Source organism: Diaphorina citri, unplaced genomic scaffold (genome assembly GCF_000475195.1).
Source record: "Diaphorina citri unplaced genomic scaffold, Diaci psyllid genome assembly version 1.1 scaffold35, whole genome shotgun sequence".
In the NCBI taxonomy this organism is placed as follows: Eukaryota; Metazoa; Arthropoda; class Insecta; order Hemiptera; family Psyllidae; genus Diaphorina; species Diaphorina citri.
The window spans coordinates 385,163-405,594 of record NW_007377472.1 but is presented as its reverse complement, the minus strand read 5'-3'; the positions used below and the strand labels follow the sequence as shown (position 1 = coordinate 405,594).

Below are 20,432 nucleotides of genomic sequence, written 5' to 3'. Positions count from 1 at the left end.
TGTTCGCGGATTTGGCAATTATGTTCGCGGATTCGCGTCCCGAATCGACATTTTGGATATTTGGCAAGCCTAGTGTTATCTAATGCTTGAGATCGACTATTATATTATGCCATTCTTCTAACAACAAATAAAAGGTAGGTAGGTAGGGTTACCTTGAGCGCTTTTTCGCCTAGGTTGGAGATGACCTCGCTGTATTGGTTGAGCTCCTCACGCAGCTCTTGCATACCCTTGAGCAGTGCCTCTCCCTCCTCTAGGGTGAATTCGGACTGACTATAGACACCGTTGAGAAGTTCATCTCTCCTGGAAAAGAGAAAAGAGAAGCGGTTTATCCCTTGAGCAGTGCCTCTCCCTCCTCTAGGGTGAATTCGGACTGACTATAGACACCGTTGAGAAGTTCATCTCTCCTGGAAAAGAGAAGCGGATTAGTTAGACTGTCAGCTTAGAACAAGTTGTTCCATTTTACTAACAAATGGCCAACGCAAAAGGAAAAGAGCAGAGATTTATGTAGTTAAACGGAATTCACCACCTTGTATTATTCCGTAAGTGCAATCTAAGTGCAGTGGCAGCATTACCAGTGTAAAAAGATTATTGAAATATTATGTAAAAAGATTAACGAAAGATTACTGAAATTAGATTATTTTTACTTGTCACTCTTTTACTTTAAAATATGAAAAAATGACTTGTCAATTTTCGCATTTGTAAACAACAAATTAAAAATATTACTAACTTGGGGAATATTTTCCTGGAAGTTAGTTATCCACGCTTTGCCCTCTTCTGCAGCCCCTTTCCCCTCTTTTAAAAGGAAATACACAATTTAGTTTAACAAGTTAATACTAGGTGGCGTGCTAGCACTTGTACACAAAACATTGGACATTTTTATCATCCAAGATGGCGTCTTCTCAACCTCGAAATTTGTAGGGTTGGGAATTGGAAGTATAAGTAGTACTTTATTTAGACTGTCAGCTTAGAATAGGTTGGTCCATGATACTAATAGAGCACCTCTTTATTGATATACTTTTCTATATAACCAAAACATTGGACATTTTTATCATCCAAGATGGCGTCTTCTCAACCTCGAAATTTGTAGGGTTGGGAATTGGAAGTATAAGTAGTACTGTATTTAGACTGTCAGCTTAGAACAAGTTGGTCCATGATACTAATAGAGCACCTCTTTATTGTTACACTTTTCTATATAATTTGGATATAAGTTACAAATTAACAGTTAGAAAAAAAGTCTACGGAGAAAATTCAAAATGCTCACCTTTCGACCAGCTGACTACACAAGTTGTTCCAGCGTTGATTGATTCTGTTCACATCACTATCCACGCGGTCCAAATCTGGGTGAGCACCATGGTGGATGTTATGGCGAGATTTCTCGCTCAGACGACGAGCGTTGTGCGAGTCCTCGTTCAACTGATCAATGACTGACTGCTGCACTTTGACGTTACGCTGGAGATTCAGTAGATCTTGGTATACCTGGGGAACAACGAAGGGTTAATTTAGGTATTCGTAAGTCCGTACATGAGGAGAACACAATGTGCAAGGAGGGGTTAAAGTGCCAATGTTACAAAAATAATCCCCAACTATCTCAAAGTTAAGGGCCAGCCTTAACCAGCTGGTAATTTTTCTGGTATCTCTTCAAAGGGTTATCTCTGTTAGATATGTACTTATGGATACCTACTTTCGGCAGTCTTGATTTGAGCCAGATTATTGTTGTTCAATAAAGTTCAGTTTGTTCTTACGGAAGGATGTTAGATATGTACTTATGGATACCTACTTTCGGCAGTCTTGATTTGAGCCAGATTATTGTTGTTCAATAAAGTTCAGTTTGTTCTTACTAAAATGAAACAATCTCTGCTTCTAAAGAACAAGCACAAGTCCTCAAAGATGAAAAACTAATCAGTAAATATCTGTGCACTGCCAGGAAAAGATGTCCTATTCATTCTTACACAAAATGTCCTTCTGTATCCCTAACTGAAAACTTACATGATTCAAACGTTCAATATCCGATGGCAATTCACCATAGGATGCCAGTTTGATTTCGAAGTCGGAAATTAGATTGTTGGCCTCATCCATGCCAGATAGGACGATTTCCATAGCCTTGAGCCTGAAAGAAGAAAACACAAAAATTACTTAGTATTGCCTCAAAAGACGAAGCTATGTGTTATTCCCTTCCCTTAAAAGGCTAATTGGCTTTACCTATAGCTGAAAAGTAAACATTTGTGTTGGTCATATATTGATTCGGGGCACCGAGAAGGTTTTCCCCCGACAATCCTACAAGATAAGGCCAGCCACTCAGTATCAGGTAGACCTCATAGGTACGGCTGGAAAGGTCTACCTGATACCTGTGCCCTAAATCACCAAAGTATGGAAAAGTATTTACAATTCCATATTTTGACATGATTCGTCCAAATTCAAAATTCTGCTTTTCCATTGGCTATTACACTTGTAAGATACTTTTCCATACTTTGGTGATTTAGGGCACAGATAGTGAGTGGCTGGCTTACCATGCCTATCTCACGGACAAGGAAAATACAGATCAAAATCATTCCTACTGATATAAGTACGTACACATGATATCATTAAATTATCGTGATAAACAAAAGAAGATGTTCCTATTTTAGCAACTGCTCAAGGCACCTACGCTGGTTTCGAACTATGGACTTTCTGAGTGGGAAGCTTTTCAGCAAGAGGCTTGTCCCGATAATTAATTCAATGCTCAAACATCGACCATCTATTGAAACAAAGAACACACACGCTGATATGTTGGAATTTAGGTCTTGGCTCGAGATCTTCAAATGTACTTGTGATCTTGTGAATTTCCAATTTCAATCGAAGTAAGCCATGCCTTCGTCCTACTTCATATTTCGTTAACAATAACATAGCTCACAATATTAGTGCGCGGTAAAACCATGTTTGCCTATCGCCAATGAATGACATCCAGATAAAACAAGAATAGGGGCTATGAAATAAGATTATGTTTAAATTGAGAAAAAATCGTGTTTTAATTGAGAAAGCATATTTTTAGCATAATTTAAGCCCAGTTCTTACGAAGTAAAATCAAAATTCGTTAGCTAAAAAATCCCTTTTTTATGTTGGTCAGGTAAAATTTTGTACTGGAATAAAACTCACTGATTTTACACGCTGATATGTTGGAATTTAGGTCTTGGCTCGAGATCTTCAAATGTACTTGTGATCTTGTGAATTTCCAATTTCAATCGAAGTAATCCATGCCTTCGTCCTACTTCATATTTCGTTAACAATAACATAGCTCACAATATTAGTGCGCGGTAAAACCATTTTTGCCTATCGCCAATGAATGGCATTCAGAAAAACAAGAATAGGGGCTATGAAATAAGATTATGTTTAAGTTGAGAAAAAATCGTGTTTTAATTGAGAAAGCATATTTTTAGCATAATTTAAGCCCAGTTCTTACGAAGTAAAATCAAAATTCATTAACTAAAAAATCCCTTTTTTATGTTGGTCAGGTAAAATTTTGTACTGGAATAAAACTCAATGGTTTCATTACTTACCTTTCGACATACAGATGGGATAGGTTCCAAATGGAGTTCCATTGGTTCAGGATCTTGTCCAGCTTACTCTGTAGGATGGGTGTTTTGGGTGAGATATTGCGGAATGTACTCTGCAGAGATTCGACCTCTGGGGTCAACGCCTGCAATGGAAAAAAGAAAGGTGAGAAAAACTGAGTCTTTTTCTTCGCGTTTTCCGTTTCTACGGGGTGGGTGTTTTTGGTCAGCCTTTGCCATTAGTCAGTTCTCCCTTTTGCCATTCGGTCCCTGTTAGCACTTCTTCCAGTAAATCCTTTCTTACACAATTTTCCCACTTTTTCATCTCTCTTTCTCTCTCCGTGCACTTCTAATCTCTCAACTTTCTTTCCTATATAGTTTCCATCTCTCCACCCCACATACCCATACCATTGTAGCCTTCTCTCTTGTATTTTCTTAGAAAGGCTCGTCACATATATTTCATTCCTAATAACTCCATTCCTTAATTTATCTAGAAGCCAGATGAAGTGGTAAAACATCAAATAATATCCTTTGTCACATTTATTTTATTCCTGATAACTTCATTTCTTAGTCAATCTAGAGGCCTAATAAAATGGTAAAACATCCAATATCTTACCTTGAGGGTAGACTCAAAGTCCTTATGCTGGAGTACCAAATGCTCCAGACTATCCAAATCCCGCGGTACGGGGGCGTTGATTCGGGAATGCAATGTTCTCTCCGCCTCATCCAGCTTAGACTGCAAATTGGACGCTTTCTCTGTGAAAAGTTTCGTCGCGTTCTTCATATCTTCTTCTGCCCTGGCGCGACGTTCAAATTCGTCGAAGAGACGGTTCACTTCGTCCATTTCGCGACGTAATCGCCTCAGTTGAGGATCGCTAGGGTCGCCTTCTTCAAGAAGCTTGTCGGCGTCCTCGTTCAGAGCCTTGCGAATAGCGTTGCGTTGAGCGGCACCCATTGCCAGGAACTGAAGAGGAAAGACAATTCAATTGAGTCAAATATGAATACACAAACAGTCAAGGGAAATATTTATGAACAAATTACTGGCTGCACCGAAACATCATTTCCAAACATCTGATGGGCCAAAAATTGCTTCAGTGGAGAATTTTTGTTCATAAATGGGTGTAAGGCTGGGTAACTTTCTGAAGTTTCATAACAATAGTGAAGGTATGGAAACTTTATCTACTTGACTTTTTTCACATCTTATTCACTAAAACGCAAGTTCCAAAACAAATACCTGAAACCTACGAGTATATTAAGTTCTACAGGAAGAGTAACAAAGTCTAACATGGTTGGGTCCTGACAATCAGTTCCAAAGGAACAGTAACGAAGTAACATAATCGAATCAATGCTTACCTGTTCCAGATCCCAGCGTTTTACCACTCGAATGGTGGCGAAGATCATGTTCTGTCTCATTCTCAGCTGTTTCCTCTGCCACAGGGCAATCGTACGATCGAACAATCGCTTCAACCGGTCCACCGCATCTAACGCTTCCTTGTCAGGCGGTGGGATGAGGAACACAACGCCGGGAACGTTGCAATCCGAATCGTTAGCGCCGTTTGAGACGCGCCACTTGATTCGTCCCGAGTTGTCGTGGAGAATCCACTGTTCGCCCTTCTCTATGTTGATATTGCTTTGCTTGAACGAGCAGATGGAATGGATTGGAATGGGTCGGGTCACCGGCAGACGGCGTTGTTTGAGAGGGACAACCTGAGAATAGAATAGATTTTTTTTTTTGTCCAAAAGCCAAAAAAAAAAAAAAAAAAAAAAAAAAAATGTTCATAGTCATACTGATCTGGTTAAAATTTAATATAATTGAATTGTTCGATCCAGGATAAGAAATAGTTCACAAGATCCAAATACTAATTGCCGAAATTGGAAATAGGGCCAGCAATTTACAATGAACCCACTAATTTTTGACAAAAATATTTCTCAACAGATGCCCCTTTTAGTTCAAAATGAAATAGCCATAAATTGATCAAGGTTTGAAATTAATTAATTACTTCCGAACACGAAACCAAAATTGTTCTGCGGTCATTAAGTTTCAGCAACATATTTAAACAAAGATTAACGAAATTACAGACCTAAGACACAGAATAGGAAGAAGGGACACATAACTAAGAGATAAGGTCTCCGCAGTGGGAGGTATGCTTACTTTGGCTTCCTGAATAAATCGCGCCCCATCAATGTTGACATGCTCTATCAGGGGTGCCCGTTCTAGAATAGACGTATACAATGCCTACAAGAAATGTAAGTTGATTAGTGGTTAGACATGGTCGATTGTGACGGGGTACGGAACCATTAGAGTGAAGGTTTTTAGTCACATGTGTTGAGAGTTTTGGCAAATGACGTTAATATGGGTCTTGGGCGTGACAAGAAATAGGATCATAAAAGAGAGAACTATGTTTTCTAAACGGCATACTTTCTCAAGTAGCATTGTAACAGGAAAATTATTAAAGCACTTGATTAAAATAGTCAAGTGAAGACAAAGTATTTTAATATTTTTCCTGTTAAAGAGAAGCAACAGTGAAAGTTTCCCAAGAATATTTATCCATTAAGCTAAATCAATAATGATGGCCTTTGCAAAAACTCTCAAATAAATTAAAAAATAATTATCATTATTGCTGAACACCAAGCAAAGTTTGTAGATATTGAAATCTTTGTCAAGTATGGAGCAACTACCAACATTATATTTGAAATTTACAGGGTTTTGTTTTGTACCCATTAACCAATTACATTAGTTAATGAAGAACCCCTTTGAGTTCTAACATATAAATTACAGACTTTTGGATAAAATACTCTCAATATATGTACACTTTTTACGAAAATTTGCTTGGTGTATGAAACAAAAGAGTAAAAGTTCTCTTGGTTGGTCTGATGTGTAACCTTTCCTAAAACCACCAGTGATAATTATGTATTATGTCCTTAATATTTTCAACCTCTTTTGAAGTTTCATTTTCTGTTAGTTGTTTCGTTTTCGAGTTAGTTGTCAGACAACCCTCACATTGGGTTACAATTGTTCCCACCTGTGTTAAAGATTTGTCATTCAGAATGCACATTCTTGTTCGGGATTTTCATTCGGTTTGTTACAATGTTGATTATTGTTCCAAGTGTTATATGTTCATTTTTGTGCAAATGATGATGAATTGGTGATTGGGGATGACATAATTATGTGAGAAAATAAAAATTTGTATGACAAAATGACATAGTTATGTAAGGAAAATATATTGGAATCAACATACTGAATTTGTGACGTTTATCTAGCCTAAAAAGATAAAAGAACACGCAAAATAAACCTGAAAAGAAAGTACAAAATTGGAAAACATAATTAATTGAAGGAATAGCAGGATTAGTTGTTAGTGAAGAAGAAAAATTCCTTACCTTGGTTGGCTCAATTTGTTCCATAATGCTAACTGGGGTCAGGTTGTTCAGCTTGCTGTAGCTGTCATCCAGGAAGGAGACTTCCGTTTGGTAGGACTTCTGCAGCTTGGTCAGCAGACCCATGGCGTTTTCACAGCCTCGTATTCTGAAGAGAGAGACGGGACGTTGAAATTAGTCGTCTTCTAAGAATGAAGATTATTTTTACTTGTCACTCTTTTACTTTAAAATATGAAAAAATGACTTGTCAATTTTCGCATTTGTAAACAACAAATTAAAAATACTAACTTGGGGGGTATTTTCCTGGAAGTTAGTTATCCACGCTTTGCCCTCTTCTGCAGCCCCTTTCCCCTCTTTTAAAAGATATGCAAATCGGAAGCCTGCGGGTACCGGCCCTCCCTGAGTGTCTGCACATCGGAGAACAGGGTGTTAATGTTCTCCTCCGCCTGTCTTAAGTCATGCTCCAACACATCCACATTGTGTTTCGCATCCAGTGGATGTAGTCGGTCCAAGCGACGCGCTTCCTCGTTAATTCGACTCTCCAACTCTTCCAGTCGGCCGTCGACCCGTTTCATTTCGCGTGTCACCTAAAAATATTATATGGAACACAACAATGAAATATAACATTACTGAAATTATTGAAATATGGGAATTGAAATATGTAAAAAGATTGCAAGACCAACACTTAGTAATGTTGTGATATCCACTGAAGTTGTGAAAAAGCTCTGTACCACAAAGAATTTGAGATTTGATTTTTTTGATTTGAAGGTTTAGAATAAAATGGAATAGGAACACCACTGGAATAGGAAAACTTAAATCTTCTTCTTTCTAGCCTTTTCCTACTTAAATAGGGTCGACGTATAGGAAAAATTAAATAAGCCTGAAAATTGAAAATCCCTTGGGATTCGAAGCCCTCTTAATTGAGGATCAATAATTTTATCTCATGAATTTACTCCTTTTGTATTAGTTTTTCTTCAAGTAGTGGCTTCTCTGAAACATCTTACCTATAGTCGCAATATGTGCGTGTAATGGGGTGTTGAAATTTTATTGCGTGAGATGTTGATACCCAATCAGAAAAAAATGAGGGAAATCTCAAGTTTGAAAGTATGTCAAAGTCAAGTAGAAGTTTGAAAATACGTGGTATACACCTTCAGATTACGATGAAAAGGTAAGTCCTACAGGCATGAAAAACTTGAGAAAGATGTTATTGGAAAACCTTGATAAAGACGTAAGGAAAACGCTCTGAGAGTAATACAAAAGCATAGATAGCGAACACGGAAAAGCTTACGCTACTTGACTATTTATTGAAAGCTAATCAATACGAGATAATGACGGTGGAGAAAAACATAAAAAGGTTCATGTTGTGAAGCTTTTAAGCTTCATGGGAATTCAATTAAAACTCAAAGTACAAAGTGAAATTCTGAGAACAGTGAATACCTTTGAGGGATGAAAATTTCTGAAGATATTTTACCCTTTGTGTAACCTTGCTTGTGAGCTATAATTTCATTGGCTTTGTGGCAATATTTGATGTCTCAAAGGGATTTTGATCAGTCTCGAAGATTTTGCATTTAGTTTGTTTGGTTGTTCAGCCATAACTCACGTACGGCTGGACCAATTTTGATGAAACAATTTTTGGATCTTCCGTTTTTGAGTTCTATTGGTCGTCCTTTGAGGGGGTTTTACTTTTATTGCTGAGTTAGTACTTCTGAGTCACTTGTTATGTTAATCTAACTTTCCTTTTAACCCATTATGTATTCTCTGTAGTCTGTAGTGTTTGGTTGTTCAGCCATAACTCACGTACGGCTGGACCAATTTTGATGAAACAATTTTTGGATCTTCCGTTTTTGAGTTCTATTGGTAGTCCTTTGAGGGGGATTTACTTTTATTGCTGAGTTAGTGCTTCTGAGTCACTTGTTAATCTAACTTTCCTTTTAACCCATTATGTATTCTCTGTAGATGTTGTTGTTGTTGTTATCTAATGCCTGAGATTGACTATTATGTCATTTCTTATCAACCCATTACTGTTCTCTGTAGATGTAACTGAATCCTTTCTCATTAAACTATTACTGTTCTCAGACGAGTTCCAACTTACTTGTTGATCCAGGTTTCGGCGTCCTTCATCTCTCGCCAGAACTGATGATAGTAGGCGGCATGTTTGAGGTGCGTCTCCAAACACAGGGCCAGCTGCAACAGCCACGCCCACTGCGACTGCATGGCCGCCATATACGCCTCGATACATTTGGCAGCCGGGTGGTGTTGCAAGATGAGCGCCTCACCACGGTCCTGGACCGCCGAGAATTGGATCTCGCGCTTCTCCAGATCCGACATCAAGTTCTGGGGACACGGGGGAAGAAAGGGTTAATCAATTGGAGATGGCACTTTTTTTAGACTGGCCGAAAGAAGTGAAGTTGAAATTTTAACGAATTTTTCATTTGATTACAGTGAATTTGGTTAGGTTTGGTAATGTTGAAACAGTTTTTGGTTTATCAATAGAAGGTCAGAGGATGTCCTGAGAGAGCACTAGTTCACCGAATAGGTAGGGTATTGACGTTGCAAAAGCCTTTAATAATCACTATCAACTTTTAGTAACTACTGTGATTTCCAAATTAGTGCAGTTGGCAAGGGAAATTGATATCGTAAATGGGGGAACTGCAGTTCGAATCCCAGAAACTCACATTTATTTTATTCCTGATAACTTCATTTCTTAGTCAATCTAGAGGCCTAATAAAATGGTAAAACATCCAATATCTTACCTTGAGTGTAGACTCAAAGTCCTTGTGCTGGAGTACCAAATGCTCCAGACTATCCAGATCCCTCGGTACGGGGGCGTTGATTCGGGAATGCAATGTTCTCTCCGCCTCATCCAGCTTAGACTGCAAATTGGACGCTTTCTCTGTGAAGAGTTTCGTCGCGTTCTTCATATCTTCTTCTGCCCTGGCGCGACGTTCAAATTCGTCGAAGAGACGATTCACTTCGTCCATTTCGCGACGTAATCGTCTCAGTTGAGGATCGCTAGGATCGCCTTCTTCAAGAAGCTTGTCGGCGTCCTCGTTCAGAGCCTTGCGAATAGCGTTGCGCTGAGCGGCACCCATTGCCAGGAACTGAAGAGGAAAGGCAATTCAATTGAGTCAAACAGTTATCATTATTATTATTATTATTATCTATTATTATTTTTATTATTTTATTTTTTTCGAAAACACAGTAGATGAATCTACAAATTCTCAAATGTATGCACTCATAATACTATTAATTTCAAACCTTATTTAATTCATGTTCTTATACCTCAGCAAATGCTGAATTCGGATCCAAGTATAGTCATTTATATTAACTCTGATAAATACAAATTGTGATACTTGGATCCCAATTCAGCATTTGCTGAGGTAAAATAACATGAATTATCACCATAAATCTTAAAGCGAATTTCATTATTATTTAACTAAATGCTGTCTTTTGGAAATTAGTTCACCAAAAACTGACTGTGAAGTCCTCCTCTCCCGTTTCAATATGCCAGTCCCAGCAGTTAAAGTCTCGCTTCCTGGGCCCCATCTTACCTTAGCAGCAATGCAATGTTCCACTCTAGTATGGAACTGCTCAATGATGTTCTGCTCTCGCTGATGAATGGCAATCTCAGCTTGAACTCCTTGCAAATCGGAACCATAGTCTGCCTCTTGAATCTGAGCCTAAAGAAAAAAGGTGGTTTGTTTCGTAAAGCAGCCAAAGAAAAGAATTAACGATGATGTTCTGCTCTCGCTGATGAATGGCAATCTCAGCTTGAACTCCTTGCAAATCGGAACCATAGTCTGCCTCTTGAATCTGAGCCTGGAGAAAAAAGGTGGTTTGTTTCGTAAAACAGCCAAAGAAAAGAATTAACAAGAGTATATTGACATCTCAATTTAAAAATTTAAATTTAACTTGAGATTTTTTATATATTGAGTTGATTGTTTTAAATACATATTTATCTACGGACTTGGGATTCCGGACAGGTAATGTAAAGTAGGTATCTTAATTTAGATCCTTACTCGTAATCTTCTTGCTCTTCCTAGCCTTTTCCTATTTAGGGTCGGCGTTTCTTGTCAGTCTCTTCAGCCCTCTTGTGTACCTCATGTCCTGATGAATCTCACCCAGTAACTTGAGATTTTTTATATATTGAGTTGATTGTTTTAAATACATATTTATCTACGGACTTGGGATTCCGGACAGGTAATGTAAAGTAAGTATCTTAATTTAGATCCTTACTCGTAATCTTCTTGCTCTTCCTAGCCTCTTCCTATTTAGGGTCGGCGTTTCTTGTCAGTCTCTTCAGCCCTCTTGTGTACCTCATGTCCTGATGAAACTCACTCAAGTCTTGATTCACACAATCTTTCCACCTTTTCTTCGGTCTACCTCGCCCTTTCTCTCCCTCATTTCTATTCTCTCAACTCTTTTCCCTATGTAGCTCTCATTACTTTCCCTATGTAGCTCTCATTACTAGTGCTAGTAATATTAAACTCAAAGTACTCCCATAAAACAAAAAAAAAAAAAAAAACCTCCCATTGATTCGTGATCGAAAACTTTTATAGTCCTGCGGTTAGACGCGTACAGATATCATCGAAGGCCAAGTAATGCATTAAAGAGTTCTCTTTCCACCTTTTCTTCGGTCTACCTCGCCCTTTCTCTCCCTCATTTCTATTCTCTCAACTCTTTTCCCTATGTAGCTCTCATTACTAGTGCTAGTAATATTAAACTCAAAGTACTCCCATAAAAAAAAAAACTCCCATTGATTCGTGATCGAAAACTTTTATAGTCCTGCGGTTAGAAGCGTACAGATATCATCGAAGGCCAAAGTAATGCATTAAAGAGTTAAGATGAAATCATATTTTTAAGTCGTGCAAAGTTATGTTTCCCATTGTGGTAAAACAAATGACTCAAACGGGTATAAAGAAATGAGTGGCATGTAATTTTCCATTAGTATGCACCCGTGTTGGTAATACTCGTAATATAGGGGTATTGGTATGCAGGATAGAACCGCCGCACCTGTGGGATAGTACTAAATATCGGCTTGGTTTCGGAGTCCAGCAGTCAAGGTCTCCTGTTTATGGATAAGATAATAAGATTCCTGACACTCCCAATACTAGGTATCGGTTAACCAACGTCTTTTTTCAAAGATCGGAAGAGCTAAAAATTGTCAAAAAAAAAAAAAAAAAAAAAAAAAAAAAACTAGCCATTTTTTCTTCATTAAAATCGAAATTCTTTAACCCATTCAATCGAATTTCTAAGAGCCTTAACCCATTTGATCAAAATTCTAAGAACCTTAACCCATTCAATCAAATTCCAAGACGATTTTCAACTTACCAGCTTGTTCTTAACCCATACAATCGAATTTCTAAGAGCCCATCCAATGAATTTTCTAAAAATCTTAGACCATTCAATCGAATTTCTAAGAATCTTAACCCATTCAATAGAATTTCTAACAATCTTGACCCATCCAATCAATTTTCCAAGGTCATTCTCAACTTACCAGCTTGTTCTTAACCCATTCGATCGCTTCCTGGAGCGCGCGGAAGTGCGTGTTGGTGTCCACAAGGCGTGTTTCCATGACCGTGCGCGTCTGACGCGTGACAGTTCTCTCTTCGACCACCGGGAATGACATGGAAGCTAGTGGAGACACTAGGCGAGAGTGGAGGAGGGAGCGAAGTGCTACCCAACGCTGGTGAAGCTTTTGAACTCTGGGGAGAAGAAAGGGTTGAATTCAGCATTGAGTGTAATAGAAGTAATAAGTGGAACCTAGGTGTGGCAGGAAAAAAAAAAAGATATCCTTTCTTTATTCTGCCATCGCCATTCGGCTACAGCTGAAGCCGCTACAACAACAACAACAAAGTAGGAAAATAAGACTTTCTTTCCTATATTTCGAATACTTTTTACTCCCTCGATCTCTAAAATTAGATAGATTCAAATCGCAGTCCCCTCGGTTATATACGTAAACGTTTTATGAGTACAAACATATCCATATGTTGGAAACTAATATGGAAGAAAACTAAAATCTTTCGAATGAAATACAGGTGGTACCGGGGTTTCCTTCGAGAAAGGGGAGTTAGAGGACGCCTATCAATTACCTCTCAGATCTCAATGTGGGGATGTTTGGGGGACAATCACTCACCTCTTATGCAAATCGGAAGCCTGCGGGTACCGGCCCTCCCTGAGTGTCTGCACATCGGAGAACAGGGTGTTAATGTTCTCCTCCGCCTGTCTTAAGTCATGCTCCAACACATCCACATTGTGTTTCGCATCCAGTGGATGTAGTCGGTCCAAGCGACGCGCTTCCTCGTTAATTCGACTCTCCAACTCTTCCAGTCGGCCGTCGACCCGTTTCATTTCGCGTGTCACCTAAAAATATTATATGGAACACAACAATGAAATATAACATAATCAAGACGGAAGCAAGAAGAATTTTAATGAAATAAATCATACAGAAGAAAACCGTTCCTGAAAAGTACCAAGGGTACCTATATAGGAACAAAAGGAAGATGTTTTATAGTTACATTAAATAAACCATTCTCATTATTACGAATATATCCACTTTATTTATTAGATGTTCAATACAATAAAGGTAAATAATGCAAAGTATGGGCAATATTTAGCGACATACTTCACATGTAGGTACGTAATTCTTCATTCTTCCTCTACAAGTACTCTTATTATTCCAGTTGTTGAGATGATTTTTGGCACTTCTTTATTATTATTACCTTTTCCGCCAGGCGTTGGAGCCGGTCGAGGCGCTTGATTTCGTCCTGCAGGATAGAGTCCTTCTCCTGGTGAGCGGCTAAGAGGCGGGACCAGTTCCGCTCAATGACGTCAATGTGAAGCTCGGGGTCAATGTCCACCTCACCCACGTCCTCGAAGTATTTCTGTGAATCGGAAAGGAGTCAAGGTCAAATGAAAAGGAGTCAAGGTTAATTGAAGAGAACGAGTCAAGGTCAAATGAAAGAGTCAAGGTTAATTGAAGATAAACGGGGAAAATTTTGAAATTTCAACGGGAAATTCCAAAGAAATTAAGCCTCGGTGGTAATCCCTTAAACTCCCTCAAGAACTTCAGAGTCAAGGTCAAATGAAGGAGTCATGAAGGTCAATTGAAGAGAAACGGGGAAAAAATTGAAATTATCCCTAGAAATTCCTAAGAAATTAGGCCTCGGTGTTAATCCTCCGAAGAACTTCTGTAGTCTTGGACCACGGTTGTGTACTTGTGTGACCAAGGCGGTAGTCTGGTAAAGAGGAGAACCGAGTTTTGAAATGTTACCCTAATTATTAAGAATTAAATTACTTTGACCACTACATCACCGAGGCAAGTTATTGCAAATGAATTGAGAATAACCAAATTTCTTTTTTCCGGGACCAGTTCCGCTCAATGACGTCAATGTGAAGCTCGGGGTCAATGTCCACCTCACCCACGTCCTCGAAGTATTTCTGTGAATCGGGAAGGAGTCAAGGTCAAATGAAAAGGAGTCAAGGTCAAATGAGAGAAGGAGTCAAGGTCAAATGAAAGAGTCAAGGTTAATTGAAGATAAACGGGGAAAATTTTGAAATTTAAACGGGAAATTCCAAAGAAATTAAGCCTCGGTGGTAATCCCTTAAACTCCCTCAAGAACTTCAGAGTCAAGGTCAAATGAAGGAGTCATGAAGGTCAATTGAAGAGAAACGGGGAAAAAATTGAAATTATCCCTAGAAATTCCTAAGAAATTAAGCCTCGGTGGTAATCCTCCGAAGAACTTCTGTAGTTTTGGACCACGGTTGTGTACTTGTGTGACCAAGGCGGTAGTCTGATAAAGAGGAGAACCGAGTTTTGAAATGTTACCCTAATTATTAAGAATTAAATTACTTTGACCACTACATCACCGAGGCAAGTTATTGCAAATGAGTTGAGAATAACCAAATTTCTTCTTTTATTGTTAAATTTTTCCACAATAACCCAACTGCTTATTACAGAGTAATTTTCAGACATTCCCGACAAAACTTACGGTCAAGTCCTGGAAAATGTGCTGGAGTCGTTGTTTGTCTCGCTGTCTAGGAGGAACCTCTTCGGTCCTGAAGCGAGCGCTATCCGCAGCCAATTTCTTCATCTCGATAAGTGTGGACGGGAAGTTGCGGTCCTGCATGTAGGCAGTCTTCTCGCGCATCCACAAATGAAGCGAAGAGGCCAGGTCGCAATATTCGTTCACGCGTTGTTGTGATTCCTGAAAATGAATGGTTAAGAGTAGGAAAATTTGGCTTAGACCTACTACTCCTACCAGCTAGAGTTAAAGCGCTTTACAAAAAGCTAGAATAGAATAAAAGCAGATTTACTCCCAGAACAAGATTGAAAAGCCCATTTAATCCCTTTGATGGTCCTTTTAAGGCTTTTTAAAACTCTAAAAAAAGTCTTTTTACTTTTGATTAATTATTTCATGGCCGTGAGAAAGCCACTACATTGGACTTTATGGGTCTGTGTCACAACATAACCAACCTACAGTACCTTATCATATTGGCAAGAAAAGTAATTTTACGAGTATTTCAGGATTTTATCTGATAGGATTCCAGGAAATTAAGTTTCGCCCAAACAATTCATAGATTACAAAACGCCAGTTTCCTATCCATACTACTGTTGGCTGAAAATTCCGTAGAAATTGTGTAAAATAGGGAGATTCTTCAAAAAAACAATAAAGACCAACACGTTGAACAATGTATTCTCAGGTAACCAAGCATAGCAAGGGAGTGCCCCTGCACGCCGAAAGTTACATCACACTCCGATAGAAATACCACTTGATATCAGCATTATATCAGTTCTATGTTAATCCATGTTCATCTTGCTTGCCTAGTGTCCTTTGCTTGTAGTGTCTTACGTACTTGTGAGGGTAATCGTACGTAGTTGCTTGAAAAGCAATCGAAATTTGGTAATATTTGCTTGGATAAGACAAAAGTATAGGGATTTTCGATTCAAAAGGAAAGTCTAGAACCACTAGCTGAATAATTCGACATTTGAAGTTTGGGAACAATGAACGCTTTCAGAACTCACGTCTCTTCATATAACCTGAAATGAACTCAACTTTATCTAAGATAACCTGTCCCAATACTATGCTTCCTAGAAGAAGCATTTCTAAGAAGTTCTTTACATCCTGCGCAACAATAACTCACATCTCCTAGCTGTCTTAGAAGTCTTATCTGTGTCAAAAAGGATTATCGCCATAAATTGTGAGTCGGCGGATGAAGCAGAGTCATAAGTTCTGATAATCTATGGAGCCGGATTGTCATAAGTTGTCATAAACTGTGCATGGGTATGAGGTTTGCCATTAACTGTCAGTATGGGGATTAGTTACTCCTAATGAGATCGAGAACCTAGACAGAAGAGAGGGGCGGGAACCTTGGTTCTTGAAGCGCCTTCTTAATCCGCAGTTCGATCTGTTTTCATATCTTTTCCTGGCTTTCTTTTAAGCAGTAGAGTTGTCCTGAAGGAAGTTTCTTGCAGTTTGGTGTATTGCTAGTTGTCCTGAAGTTTGGTGTATTGCTAGGTAATTGAACTCGTATATTTTCATTTCTCTTTCAGCTTTCCCATTTTCTCGTATATTTTCGAATTTTTCGGCCTTCCCGGCATTTCTTCGGTTTTCATTTTTTGGGGTGCTTCAAAGTTTTAGATACACAGCTTATTCTGTTAAGAGCCTATCACAGGTTCTTTCGGGAAAACTGCATCTAAATCTGCTAAGCCGTTCTGGTTTACGTATTGGTAAATTCAATTGGTATACTGTGGAATTTCCGTGATAACGCGTCTAATCATAAAGAGGAACGCCAATTTACGCGAGGTTTTTATTATCCTAATGACTCGTAGTAGAGTTACTACAGTGTCTATTACTACCTATAATGCAGTACCTAGTCGTACATTACTTACTACAGTATACTGTATAGGGTATAGGATAATCCCAACCCTGCAAATACCGGCGTATACCATTGCACTATACTCTTTCATTACCTATCCTACATATCAGGACTGGCTAACATTGCCCGGTTCTTGTACTTCTCCCTAAATCAGAAGTGTCTAAACACCCTACCAGCTCCCCAAAGGAAAAGCACAGGTTCTCATGATGGTTGACTGCGGTTCGGGACGGGCCAAATAATATTGGCTAGAGACCATCGACCCTCCTCGGTGCAGCTACACCGCTACAACAACAACAACAACAACAGTTGGACAGTTCTCTTGTACATGTGAGTCCTATGACTCTTATGGATTATACATATTTAGTAGGTACCTACTAGTCTCATACATATGCTGAAATCTAGTACTAAGGTACAAGATACGTCTATGTGGTCCCATAAATATACTGAAATCTAGTACTAAGGTACCAAATACATCTATCTGGTCTCCTATAAATACGCTAAAATCTAGTACTAAGGTACCAGATATAATTATACTAAGGTACCAGATATATCTACCTGAGTCTCATATAAATATACTGAAATCTAGTACTAAGGTACCAGATACGTGGAATACTTACTGAGTCATAGAGAGGATGTACGGCAGGAGGTTCTGGGAACACGTCATACAGCGATGAAATGTACGTGATGATGCTCTTCTCATCAATCTCATGAGTGTCCACATCTGAAATCACAAAACAGAAAAGGTTAAGTTCATGTCTAGTTTTGCCGATGAAATCACAGAATAGAATATACCTTGTTTATACTGCCGAAATGAGACTGAAAAGTCCCTTTACTCCCGCAGTCTAAACAAGGTTTTAAACATATCCGGGAAATTATCGACACCCTGCCTGAAGACCATGAGTTGAAACCGTTCCACTTTACGTTCGTCAAGGAGAAGCTTGGGTTTGGATCTCCGCTAGAGGTGAGTCGGGAAGCGGTATCCCGTACGCTGCAGAATTGTGATGAGGACACGCCCTGTCTTCCTTCTCTCTTCGATTTCGGGACGATAAGACCATAGAAGTTACAGTTCCCTCTGTCAAACCTCTTAAAAAAAAAAAAAAATACTATCATGATGTAATAATTATGTGCAAATAAAACACCCATTCTATTCCATACAGGGTGACCACACTGTTCATCGAGCAATGGAACGCACAACTCAACCTGGACGACGGCGTGTCCCGGCTAGACCCAGAAGAACTGAAGAAGACAATAGTCGAATCCAACTCCATTCCCGTGATGAAACCCCTACCTGAGCTATTCGAGGCGGTCCACACGGCCGGCAAGGCGGAAGGCACAACGAAGCAGAATATATCAGAGTTGGACATCTTGCCGATTGATGAGCTGAAGACGATGTTGGAGAGAGTACTGTGCGAGACCAAGATCAAGCTGATCACTGTGCCGGTGTCTTCAACGACGAGGATTTACTTACCCAATAACTGACCCAGGGTGTAAGCGCTGCACCGAGTGCAGACTTTGTAGACTCACAATGACTTAGTTGGAAATAATAATAATAGACTCTTGAGCGGAAGGTAACCACTAGGCGAGGTTAACTCCGGAGGCATTCTCTACCACCTAACCCTTAGAGCCCCATTATTATGTGGTCAAAATCTCAAATAAATGAGGATAAAATTTCATGCCTCGGCTGGGATCGAACCCACGCCCTCCTGTTTACCAGGCGAGCGTCTTGACCACTACGCCACCGAGGCAGGTCAAGGCAGGTATACTTATCTGTAAACTTTACCTATGAAATATATAAGACCTTATTTAGACTGCGGAAGTTTTAAACATATATTTTTTCAGAGTTTTGACCTCAGATTTGGATTTTTCCCAACTTTTTACATAGGAATCGACCATTTATTTATAATTTTTACCCATTTGCAACTGCTCTATTAGGGTCAGTAAACGCCATTGTTATTCCTCTTAGATGAAAACTATTTCATTGAGACAGGAAAGGAAAAGACCCAACATGAACCAAGTTATAACTCTACCCATGAATTGCGATACAAGAGAGTAGGTTGAATGAATGAAAATTTTGTGAAATTGGCAAAGCAGACTTTGGCTCCCACTTGTTGTCGGATGAAAGTAGGTGTTCTGACCATATTGTTTCCTCTGTCAGATTTATGAATTGACCGAAATAAAATATGAGTTGCGCCCCTCTCTTGCAGACCTTACTGACCACTCGAACTTCTTTGGTTACTGCGAGACCAAATGGTCACTCCGAGACCAAAGTATAGCTCGGAATACGCAAGACACGGTCTTGAGACAAAAGGAAATCTATCCCATGTTTTGATACTTATTCCTAGTTTAATGTTGCAAATTTGCATGGAGACTGGAGGGATACATATTTTTTTTGCAATGTCCACACGGCTTTGATGAGAATTTTATGAGATAGTACGTAAAAGCAACGGACGAAATATACATTAGTGGACTCTTTCAAGGAAACTCTTTTCCCCATGTTTGCATTGTGCTATTTACTTTGCCTGTTTGGTTTGACATCTCAGATACAGAGGCATCCATCCAGATGCCACATACTTTCTGCCTATGTCTATATTTTCTGTCTAAGCTGCATTTTACCGAAGGACCGAGAAGACTGGATATTAACGTTACACTCCTAACACTAGCTACATGCTCAACAGAATAGAACCAATCTCCACTCCTACACTATCATAAATCCCCTGTCAATTGATTTGATTGCTATGAAATTCTATACGAGGGCTGCAGACCATCTAATGGACACACAGTCCTCTGTATTTTATTGAGCTAGTATTGTCTTTGGACTTAAATTGTCTTTACTGTGGACTTGTATTGTTTTTACTGTTTACTTCACCGTTTTATAGCTCCGTACATTCCTTATCGTTCAGTCTATATTTATTAGATCGTTCTATACGTCTGTGTTTGTTAGACCATTAGTGACTCTCTGATGATGGATTTTCTTAGAAATGTATGCTATCAAATTTAATAGGCAAATTCTTTGATCGTACTTAAAGACATGATTAAAGATCCTACAACAGAATCAGTTTAATATGCTTTAATGACAAAATTTGTTACATGAAAATCGGACACAGGCAGGAAACAATAGCCAAAGAGGTACCTACACAATTCGATAACGTATCTACCTACAAACCAACATGGAAGAGAAACTGGTACAAAAATGAAATGCAGATAAAAGACGAAGATACTATCAGGACTATTTTGGGTGTCACTGGGTTAAGAGATTGATGTGCTAATAATCAATCTAACAAACTAAAACTGTGAAATTGATGGCTCATTGGAGACTACGTACTTGGAATGACCCCAATTCTGTTTTCCAAGCTGCAATAAAAGTTCGAAATTTACACAGAACGAAGTTTTTACGACGCGAAGTGAAGGCAATGAAATTCCTTTGAGAGGAAATGCAGAGATTTCACAGAGAAAAGATATCTTTTCCTGGTGGTACGGTATATTAGAACATTGTGCAATAAAAAGGCTAAGTAAACACGAGATAAAATCCACAAGATAAGAAGAGAGAAAAAATGTAATGTGGATCTAAAGGAGGCTCTTACAAATAAATAGGCAAACAGTCTGAATAAAAAGGGATGGGTGGAAACAGAAAAGACTGTAAACTTTCCAAGG

At 38.9% G+C, this 20,432-nt stretch overlaps 2 protein-coding genes across 2 annotated transcripts in view; both read right to left on the bottom strand.

Moving 5' to 3' along the window:
- The window catches only part of LOC103512109 (microtubule-actin cross-linking factor 1, isoforms 1/2/3/5), a 173,073-nt gene that overhangs the window by 46,607 nt on the left and 106,034 nt on the right, over window positions 1–20,432 (bottom strand). Inside the window, 20 exon segments of the mRNA XM_026825547.1 lie at window positions 153–300; window positions 1,262–1,476; window positions 1,987–2,107; window positions 3,534–3,673; window positions 4,144–4,491; window positions 4,881–5,243; window positions 5,680–5,763; window positions 6,906–7,050; window positions 7,293–7,489; window positions 8,082–8,118; window positions 8,995–9,236; window positions 9,656–10,003; window positions 10,337–10,501; window positions 10,641–10,721; window positions 12,400–12,607; window positions 13,039–13,265; window positions 13,625–13,786; window positions 14,894–15,109; window positions 17,399–17,573; window positions 17,937–18,185. Of these exon segments, the coding sequence (XP_026681348.1) occupies window positions 153–300; window positions 1,262–1,476; window positions 1,987–2,107; window positions 3,534–3,673; window positions 4,144–4,491; window positions 4,881–5,243; window positions 5,680–5,763; window positions 6,906–7,050; window positions 7,293–7,489; window positions 8,082–8,118; window positions 8,995–9,236; window positions 9,656–10,003; window positions 10,337–10,501; window positions 10,641–10,721; window positions 12,400–12,607; window positions 13,039–13,265; window positions 13,625–13,786; window positions 14,894–15,109; window positions 17,399–17,573; window positions 17,937–18,185 (3,871 nt within the window).
- On the bottom strand, window positions 5,308–7,096 carry LOC113468612. The gene is made up of 2 exons (XM_026825680.1): window positions 6,906–7,096; window positions 5,308–5,763 (listed from the first exon to the last, which is right to left on the bottom strand). The coding sequence occupies exons 1-2, from the start codon at window positions 7,026–7,028 to the stop codon at window positions 5,581–5,583; spliced, it is 306 nt and encodes a 101-aa protein (XP_026681481.1). The 5' UTR covers window positions 7,029–7,096; the 3' UTR covers window positions 5,308–5,580.